At 41.2% G+C, this 10284-nt stretch overlaps 2 protein-coding genes across 3 annotated transcripts in view; one reads left to right on the forward strand and one right to left on the reverse strand.

Annotated features, from left to right (window-relative positions):
- VPS36 (vacuolar protein sorting 36 homolog) overlaps positions 1-7368 on the reverse strand; it is a 35273-nt gene extending 27905 nt beyond the window's left edge. The window contains exons 1-3 of one of the 2 annotated variants that reach the window (XM_083357073.1): positions 7244-7368; positions 4579-4647; positions 381-451 (exon numbers count right to left, since the gene is read on the reverse strand). In XM_083357073.1, the coding sequence (XP_083213199.1) occupies positions 381-451; positions 4579-4647; positions 7244-7339 (236 nt within the window). In that variant the 5' untranslated portion in view covers positions 7340-7368. Of the gene's footprint in view, positions 1-380; positions 452-2592; positions 2736-4578; positions 4648-7243 lie in introns of those variants that run through there. The other variant, XM_083357074.1, reaches the window with a different exon arrangement.
- A 72-nt stretch (positions 7369-7440) lies between these two features.
- CKAP2 (cytoskeleton associated protein 2) overlaps positions 7441-10284 on the forward strand; it is a gene marked incomplete at its 5' end in the record, with an annotated part of 12409 nt that continues 9565 nt past the window's right edge. The window contains one exon of the mRNA XM_083370918.1: positions 7441-7488. Within this exon, the coding sequence (XP_083227044.1) occupies positions 7441-7488 (48 nt within the window). The remainder of the gene's footprint in view (positions 7489-10284) is intronic.

A 10284-nucleotide genomic window follows, 5' to 3' on the forward strand; every position in this document is an offset into this window, starting at 1 on the left:
CTTGAAAGAAGTAAAAAAATATGTGGGGGAATAGAAAGTTTCCATACCCTTTAAACCATTTTTTAAACATAAATTAAAAATTCTACACTTTGAATATACTTACTGGAACATTGGGGACAGATACATAACTCTTGGTCAAAATAAAATTCAAGTGAAGATCTGAAAGCCAAGGACTACAAATCAATTTTTCCAATTATCAGATGGCATGGAGTATAAAGTTCCTTTCATGAAAGTTATAAAGTTGATAGGAGGCAAATATTTAATTTACATCCTGTCTTGAGTGACTGAAAAATGACTGAATAGCTACTAGCATAGGAAGATGCAGCAATGGCCGTGAAATCTTCAGTGCCCTTCAAATATTTTTCTTGATGACATTTTACCTTTTTCCTATCCCCGCCGCTTGCTCTTCAATGAAGATAATTTGGGAAAGAGGAATAGCCATACAGCATTCCTGCAATAAGACACAAAGACTAAAGCAAAGATGTATTTTCATGGAACACAGTATTTCTTCTAATAAACTGTAAATAGTTAACATTGTTCCCACAATAGGGTCTGTCATCAAATAAACATTAAGTTGCATGATGTTGTGCAAAAAATATTAATCAATAGCACAAAACTAATACCAAGTAAAATCTATTATTTTTGCCTGACAATTTTAAAGAAAGCTTAAAACAGACATGTCAAACACAAGGCCCGGGGGCCAGATCCGGCCCGCGAAGTGGTTTCATGCGGCCCGCGAAGCCATCCTGGAAACAGTGAGGGAACGGCCCCCACTGCCTTGGCCTTGGCCCAGACACCCTCCTTCTGCCAGAGACCCCCAGATGTGTCCCACTCCTGCCCAGGCCCCCATAGGCACCCTTGATGCGAACGATGTAGAGCTGGCCACGCCCACCCAGTAGGCCATACGTACTCTGGCCATGCCCACCCAGTAGGCCACGCCCACCATGGCCATACCCACCCGGCCCCCTGAGGGCAACCACAATGCTGATGTGGCCCTCAATGAAATTGAGGTTGACACCCCTGGCTTAAAAGAACCCATTTGTCAACCAAAGACCATCTGCAAGTTCTATCTGCGTATCTTCTTCTATGTTTCCTGAGATAGCGGGGAATGTGGACCTCAACAGATCTAGAAAGCAACACCCTGGGAAAAATGCACTCTACAGCAGATTCCTCCTTTTTTCATCTGATGCCTTGAGATAGCTATTTAGCAGCAATACTGACATATTTTACTTACAGACATCAGGAAATGTTCTTCACAAATTAAAGGGTAATCTTAAAAGCACATTGAAAATATTAATATAATAAATACGTAATCTGTAATTGCTCTTTGGAGGGCCCTTCAATAATTAAATTACATGAGAATATGAACTTATTTTTGCTACTACCTGCCGCAGTGCAGAATAAGACCCAGTGAACTCACTGGGCTTACAACTGAGCAGTCCTGAATAAGACGGAACTGAAAATTATATGGCAAACATCTGGGATATGACAAGATCACCAATTCCCCAGTTTTCATGGTGATTAAACTTTTCAGTACTTTTAACAGCATACACAGAAGAAAAAACACTGGAAATTACCTGTTTGTTGAAGAGGACAATGGGAGGCTATATATTTATAAATGTAATCACTATCCAATAACTTGGAAAGGATAAAAGCTTAAATAATAGAGGAGCATTTGCTGACTGGTCCAGAGTGTAGGAGAGAATAATCAAGCTCATGAACAAATCCTGAAAACAATCCAATCATATATCAGAATTATCCTTGGTGTATGCTGGTTTATTAGGCCCAATCTATTTTGTAGTATAGGGATGCGGTGGCTCAGTGGGTTAGGACACTGAGCTTGTCGATCAGAAGGTCGGCAGTTTGGCGGGTCAAATCCCGAGTGCCGCGTAACAGAGTGAGCGCCTGTTACTCGTCCCAGCTTCTGCCAACCTAGCAGTTCGAAAGCACGTAAAAATGGACAAACGTTGGCTCTTCGGCTTTAAAATGGAGATGAGCACCGGCCCCTAGATTTGGAAACAACTAGCACACATGTGCGGGGGAACCTTTACCTTGTAGTAATTCTCACTTTGATAGATATAAGGAACTATAATTTTAAAAGATAACAGTATCCTTAAACCTGGTTGGTGTTAGCAAATTTCTAATAAAGGGAAATCATCTTTGTGGACTGTTCTTTTTTGGGCATTCAAAAAAACACACGGAGATTCCTTTACCAGATTCCTTTGGAAGATAGTGTTACTATTATTTGATAATTTTGATAGTAAAAAAGCAACAGGCTGCTTTTAAAAATAACTCTTACTCACAGGACTTTTTGAACACACCTATTTTAATACTGTAGCTGAGACTGAAAGTTCTTAGACAGAATGTAAATTATAAAGTTTAAAGTATTGTGTTCATTATTAATATAGTTTTGAAATATTTATTGGATTCTCAATAATAAGGCCGAGCAGGTCAAATAACTAAACAAACGATTAGGCAGATGCATATTTTTGTACTCAAGTTCAGTTTACAACTGCATGCAGATACTTGTTAGAAAGTGTGAAAGGATTTGTTTCCTGGTAAAAATAGGGAATAGAATCTAAAGTTACTCACACAGATTTCTATTCGGTCAGCACATTTTTTTTATATTATTTGTTAGATACATGTTAGCTCTTCATTCAAGAGCTCAAGGTGGGGAGCACAGTGGCTGACGAGGTTAGGATGCTGGGCTGATGATGAGAAAGCCCATGCTGGAGACCTGATTGCTGCTGTGAGGGGTGAGCTCCCATCATTCACTCCAGCTCCTGCCCACCTAGCAGTTTGAAAGCAAATAATCACAAGTAGATAGGTACCACTTCAGTGGGCACATTAATGGAGACATGAAAGGATCCCCCAACCAGGCAGATCTTCAGGCAACAGTCATGTCACTGGCTAATCTTTTCAACCTGGAAGCACCTTAGGGGCTTCCGACATGAATACGAGGGCAAAGAGCCCAAGATGGTATACCGAGGGCTCCGTCTTCCCATGTTTTCTCACAGCAGCAACCCTTTGTGACAAAGAGAAACTGACTGGCTGTGAGTTTTTGGAGCTTCAGTGAGCTTCTGGAGCTGAGGATGGTCTCCCAATACTAGTTCAATCACCACACCGACTCTTATTATCTTATCATCTTTTCCCCTGAAGTCCCTCCAACATTTCAACATCTACTGTGATGGGTTAAGAAGGGACCCTTCAGAGCCAACTGTGAGAATGCATAGGAACTGTAAGAAAGGAATTACTCCCCTTCATTCCATAAACAGAAACCAATTCACAGAAATAAATGACTTACGTCACAGAAGTTATAAAATAATACGGCTTCTCCAAATGTTACATGGAACTGCCGAGCTAGCAATCCTTAGCCATAGCTGCCCTTACAATGTTCATCGATACAATCTTCTTGGGGATAAGCAGATATGGCCTTTTAGAGGCTTTTGTATTTAGTCCTTGAGCTAGGAGGGAACAAGATCTAACTCTTCTCCCAATGGCTTCTGTACCTACCAAGCAATTGAAGCAGAATCTCCCAACAGAATCTGATGTAAAGCACTGGTACGGGTACCACCTGTGGTACATTGGCACCTGGCAGGTGGTACCCGACCATCCTAGAAAAGTGGTAGTGGGGGAGGGGAATGAGCTGAACTGATGGCAGCACTGCACAAGCCTGAGTGAGAGATGGCTGGAGCTGCAGGGCTGAGTGGAAGCACCAGGTTCCAACTGGAGCTCAGCGCTGATCCCGGCATGTCTGTCTGCTGAGCCCAGAAGCACTGATCAGCTGGAATGTTGCAGCATCTCCAGGGTCTTGTGATTTATATTCAGATGCTTGGCAACTGATTCATATTTATGACGGTCACAGTGTCCCAGGGTCATGTGAAGTGACCAAAACCTGCTGCAACCACCCAGCAGACGGGGGGGGGGATAAAAACCAAACACACCCCCACCCCACCCCCGCTGCCAATCCTCAACAGAAATGCTCACAACGAAAACCTTGGACAGGAGGAAGAGCACCGCCAGGTGGGCAGGCAGGTGCCTTGCTCGACCGTGGCCTGGGGGGCACTTTTTTCAGTGCCATTGTAACTTCGGACAGTCACTAAGCGAAGTGTTGTAAGTCGAGGACTACATGTGTTTCATCACGTTTTTTTCCTTTTCTTTTTTGGTCATCAAGTTTTTGACACCTTGCTAGGCAACTGGTGTTACTTGGATGTTGCCATATCCTAAAAGTGGTACAATTGGTGAAAAGGTTGAAAAGCCCTGTCTTAGAACTATTAGTCTTCTGGGGAATGACTGGCCCTAGGCTGATCTTTCTTTGCTAGAAATGTTTTTGGTTTTCTGGTTCCAGTCCCTCAGAGAAGAGCTTGCATATAGGATAACCCACAGGTGTTCTGAAAACTTATTGAACAGTCCAAATAAAACTGACTAATTTCTGAGCTTTCTCGGCTTGCCATAAAACTTCTAGGTTTTTTTTTAATTTAGCAAACTGAACATCTAAGAACTTATTTTGGCCAGACAATTATCAATCAAACTTTATCATATATTACAGGAAAATTACACATGCCAGAATCTACTTACGTGATTTTTCTGATCTCTCCAGATCAATCTGTGTGTACTAAGGAGCAATACTCCAGTTTCAAACTTCAACTAGAGAAGAAAAAAAATGAGATTTTTAAGATACTCATATCCTTTGCTTCCTTTGCTATTTTTGTAGAATCGTATCATATTCTCTTAAGCAAATATTTTGTGAACATATTGTGTTCGGTTAATAAAATTTACAAAATTAGGCTGCAGAAAGGAAGAAGAAGTTACATTCCTTCTAATATAATGATATGCATCCATTTCCATAGGGAAAAAAATAAAGTGCAAGGTCAAGTATTAAAAAAAGTGAAAAGAAAATGCCATGCAAGAATTCAAGATGCAAAGATCTAAAAACCTAACAACAAACAATGGCTGAGCTCTTATGTAGACTTATGCAAGATAAATATTTGTCACCAAACCTAGGCCATTTTAAATAAGGTACGTTTTCCTCAAATTATTTTCCTACCTAGCTCTATCTACCTATCTAAGGGATTCCCTTAGTCAAAAATGAAAGAGTTCACACATTACACTAGCCTATCTTACGATCCCTTTATTTTTTTGGTTAGCATGAACCCAAACACTCTGCCTTATTAATGTATCATATATGATCCCCACTGCAGAGGGGTTTAATTGAATAGTCCAGTAGGATCATTCAAACCCAATGTTCAACTTTCCCTCCTTCCAGGAACTTGAAAAAGACCTGAAAAATATAAGTGGCTAGAATGAAAGTCCATAACACCTGTATCCCAATGAAATTCCACGAAGCCAAGTGAAAGCTTAATCTGAGAATACATGAAACTCTTCTTCTAAGGATGCCCATTCAGAAGTCTGAAACCCTTCTTCGTTCTCTGGGCAATATTTGCTACAAGCAACAAATTTTTTTACTTCCTTTTTAAGACAAGGTCACCCCTGACAGTAAGGAAAAAGTTCAGCAACAGATTGAAGATACTACTACTGGATTGATTCACACATTGTGCTAAGCAATGTTGCTTAATTATGATTTACTAATAAACCACAGGTTGATGTTCACAGACCACCATTTGCAAAGTACAGTAGTTGGGTTCACAGAAGACAAACTGAAGGAGGGAATATTTCTTTTAAAATGAGAATGCTTTAATATCATGTATCATCCAGGAACAAAATTGTCTCGTTTCCAAACCATTGAAAGCTGAGTATTGAAAGTTTCCCAACCTAGCATTTTATCTTTTAAGGGTCTGGATTTCCCCCCCCCCCCTTTTTGCTGGTAAATGGTGAAGGTATCTATGGAAAACACAGGAGAAATTACAATTACAGACTCCACTACAGATTACAGACAGTAATCTTAACTAGGCTGCAGAAAGAACAATTGCAACCAGACTGCTTTCCATAAAGGACCTATATATTGCATAGGACAGAGAGCTGAGAAAACATTTACAGACCCCTCACATCCTGGACATATAAACTATTTCAACTCCTCCCCTGCATGCCCAAACAACTAGACACAGGGAGTTTCTTCTTTTGTGCCTTCACTCTGATGAACTCCTAATTCTCACAGTGTTGCCTAATGTCTATGTATATTTACTCATGTAATATGGCTGCAATATTATTTATCCTTCATCTTCTGTACTCCCCCATCTTATTGGTATGATTATTATCATTCTATTGCTGTGCATGTACACTCCGAGCTGCTGCACTAGAGACAAATTCCTCGTGTGTCTAATTACACCTGGCCAAACACAGTAATCAATTCAGTTCAAATAGGAGACAGTGGCAACTGCCCTGTAAGAAAGATTTTGGGGATGTCTACATCCCCCTATTTTAATACTGTAATTTTATTATGTTTTCACTGCATTTGTAAACTGTTTCAGATGTTTAATGCTTAAGTGAAGGACTATAATACCGAAGGAACAACTTCACATATGACTTAAATTTAAGGCAACACAGCAGGGCAAAGAGATGCCCCAAATTCCTAACAGATTAGGCACATAGGAGCCTTGGTGGAGCAGTGGGCTAATGCCTCCTAAGTAACACCAGCTGCCTGCAATTAGTGCAGGTTCGCGTCCCACCAGGCTCAAGGTTGACTCAGCCTTCCATCCTTCCCAGGTAGGTAAAATGAGGACCCAGATTGTTGGGGGCAATTAAGCTGACTTTGTAATAATGCCGCTTGGGGTGTGTGTGAAAGCCATAATAAGCAGGCATATACATTGAATGAAGGCTACTGCTAAGCTTGTAAGCCGCCCTGAGTCTTCGGAGAAGGGCGGGATATAAATGGGATTAAAAAAACAAAAAAACTTAACGGCTTGAGTCTACTGACATTAGTGCAGAAGGGCATGGAGAAATCGATTTCAACATAATTGCCACTTCGGGTAATGAATAAAGGCGGCAGAGCTAATTAAACAAAAGCAGAAGGACTTTCGAGGAACCGGATCTACCAGACGTGCAAAAAGCTATGCATGATTTCGCTGGGGCCTGAAATCCGGGATTGAAGTGGATTCCTGTTAGGCGACTCCCTGGCTCTCAATCGCCCACCCGCGGCTTTCTCCCGTCGAAGAACGACCTGATGGGGCTCGTCAATCCACAGTCCCCTCTTTGCCAGCTGCCTTTAAGAGAGACCGGGGCCCCTCCGCCCTCCCCGCAGCCGGCTTCCCTCCCTCCTGGCGCAGCTTCCACTAGCCGCCCTGACCTTTTCCTCCCCATCGTACAAGCGGACCCCGCGCTGCTGCGTGACGAGGTTCTCGTGGATCTCCAAGAGGCCAGTAGCCCAGGCGAAGCGATCCATGGAACCTCCGCCGCGCACGAACGCCTCCCTTCCCGGCAATCGAGACGGCTCGCCCCGCCCATGGCGCCTCCCCCTTTGGGTGAATTCTGGTGGTGACGAGAATGACGCCAGAACGTCATCACCGGAGGCAGACCTATGGGCGCCATTTTGTTTTCTTTCAAGCGCTGCCCCCGCCCGCCCGCCCGCCCGCCAGACATTCCCTTCAGACTAGTTCCGCGATCGTTCTTTTCAGCGGCAGTCAAGTTCGGTTTTATTCTCCAGTTCAGGAAAAGAAGAGAGGAGGCTGAAGATAAATAGGCTTTCCTGGAAATTAATGGCAAATTTGATTGAGGTCCACCCTAAACTCTGTCCGTGCAATTTATTTCCAAATACATTGTATAGATCAGATTGGACCTTGCCTCTACAAATGGCAATAATAATAATAATAATAATAATAATAATAATAATAATAATAATAATAATAATAATAATAATAATAATAATAAAATTATTAATAATAATCCTTTATTGTCAAAGTACAACATGTGTACATTGAGATTAGCTGAGCCTCCCCCCCCTGCTCTCTCCCCCCAACACACAGTGACAACAAACCCTCCATCCTACCACACCATGTGAACCAACTACACCACACACCGGCTTCCCAAGTCAATTCTGCGTAAATTATATTATATATATTATATATTATATATTTATTAAGACTTCAGGTACCTGTTAGCAATCCCGCCAAAGGAAAAAAAAAACCTGGAAGGTAAAAATTTTAGTCCACACATTCTGATAACATCAGTACATCAGTGGCTATCCCCAAAAAACCTTCAAGAGTACGAAGACAACAATAATAGATAATAACAATAAACCTTTATTGTCAAAGTACAACATGTGCACATTGAGATTAGCTGAGCCTCCCCCCCCCTGCTCTCTCCCCCCAACACACAGTGACAACAAACCCTCCATCCTACCACACCATGTGAACCAACTACACCACACACCGGCTTCCCAAGTCAATTCTGCGTAAATTATATTATATATATTATATATTATATATTTATTAAGACTTCAGGTACCTGTTAGCAATCCCGCCAAAGGAAAAAAAAAACCTGGAAGGTAAAAATTTTAGTCCACACATTCTGATAACATCAGTACATCAGTGGCTATCCCCAAAAAACCTTCAAGAGTACGAAGACAACAATAATAGATAATAACAATAAACCTTTATTGTCAAAGTACAACATGTGCACATTGAGATTAGCTGAGCCTCCCCCCCCCTGCTCTCTCCCCCCAACACACAGTGACAACAAACCCTCCATCCTACCACACCATGTGAACCAACTACACCACACACCGGCTTCCCAAGTCAATTCTGCGTAAATTATATTATATATATTATATATTGTATATTTATTAAGACTTCAGGTACCTGTTAGCAATCCCGCCAAAGGAAAAAAAAAACCTGGAAGGTAAAAATTTTAGTCCACACATTCTGATAACATCAGTACATCAGTGGCTATCCCCAAAAAACCTTCAAGAGTACGAAGACAACAATAATAGATAATAACAATAAACCTTTATTGTCAAAGTACAACATGTGCACATTGAGATTAGCTGAGCCTCCCCCCCCCTGCTCTCTCCCCCCAACACACAGTGACAACAAACCCTCCATCCTACCACACCATGTGAACCAACTACACCACACACCGGCTTCCCAAGTCAATTCTGCGTAAATTATATTATATATATTATATATTATATATTTATTAAGACTTCAGGTACCTGTTAGCAATCCCGCCAAAGGAAAAAAAAAACCTGGAAGGTAAAAATTTTAGTCCACACATTCTGATAACATCAGTACATCAGTGGCTATCCCCAAAAAACCTTCAAGAGTACGAAGACAACAATAATAGATAATAACAATAAACCTTTATTGTCAAAGTACAACATGTGCACATTGAGATTAGCTGAGCCTCCCCCCCCCTGCTCTCTCCCCCCAACACACAGTGACAACAAACCCTCCATCCTACCACACCATGTGAACCAACTACACCACACACCGGCTTCCCAAGTCAATTCTGCGTAAATTATATTATATATATTATATATTGTATATTTATTAAGACTTCAGGTACCTGTTAGCAATCCCGCCAAAGGAAAAAAAAAACCTGGAAGGTAAAAATTTTAGTCCACACATTCTGATAACATCAGTACATCAGTGGCTATCCCCAAAAAACCTTCAAGAGTACGAAGACAACAATAATAGATAATAACAATAAACCTTTATTGTCAAAGTACAACATGTGCACATTGAGATTAGCTGAGCCTCCCCCCCCCTGCTCTCTCCCCCCAACACACAGTGACAACAAACCCTCCATCCTACCACACCATGTGAACCAACTACACCACACACCGGCCTCCCAAGTCAATTCTGCATAAATTCACAGAGATTATATCCCATTTAAAAGCCTAACAGCCCACGGATAAAAGCTATTTTTCAGCCTGTTGGTACGGCTGGCTATACTCCTATATCTCCTACGGATGGTAGGAGAGTAAAGAGATACCGTCTCAAGAAGGGCTGGCATATTTATACTGAATCTAGACCTTCAAAAACTCATTGTTTAACAGAAGCGTTGATATACAAAATGTGGGAACTTGTATTCTATTTAAAAAATAGAGTGGGTTTTATGGGAGGCGGGGGCAATTTATGTTAAAATCTACTGTAAAACTTTTCAATAAAAAAAACTTCCAGGAAACACTGCTATGTGTATTTGGGATGAAATGCCATTGCATCATATTGTTTTATCACCTCTCACCTCTGTGCCTATTAAGTTAGTATCTAGACTAGGAACCTGGTTAATCTCAAAAGCTAGTCATGTAGATGTAGCCACTAAATGAATCACAAATTTTGAAGCAATAGACAAGACTGAGAAGGAGAAAAAAATTATCTCAAAGGCCAA

The sequence above is a fragment of the Vipera ursinii genome, assembly GCF_947247035.1.
Source record: "Vipera ursinii genome assembly, chromosome: 1".
Classification (NCBI taxonomy): Eukaryota; Metazoa; Chordata; class Lepidosauria; order Squamata; family Viperidae; genus Vipera; species Vipera ursinii.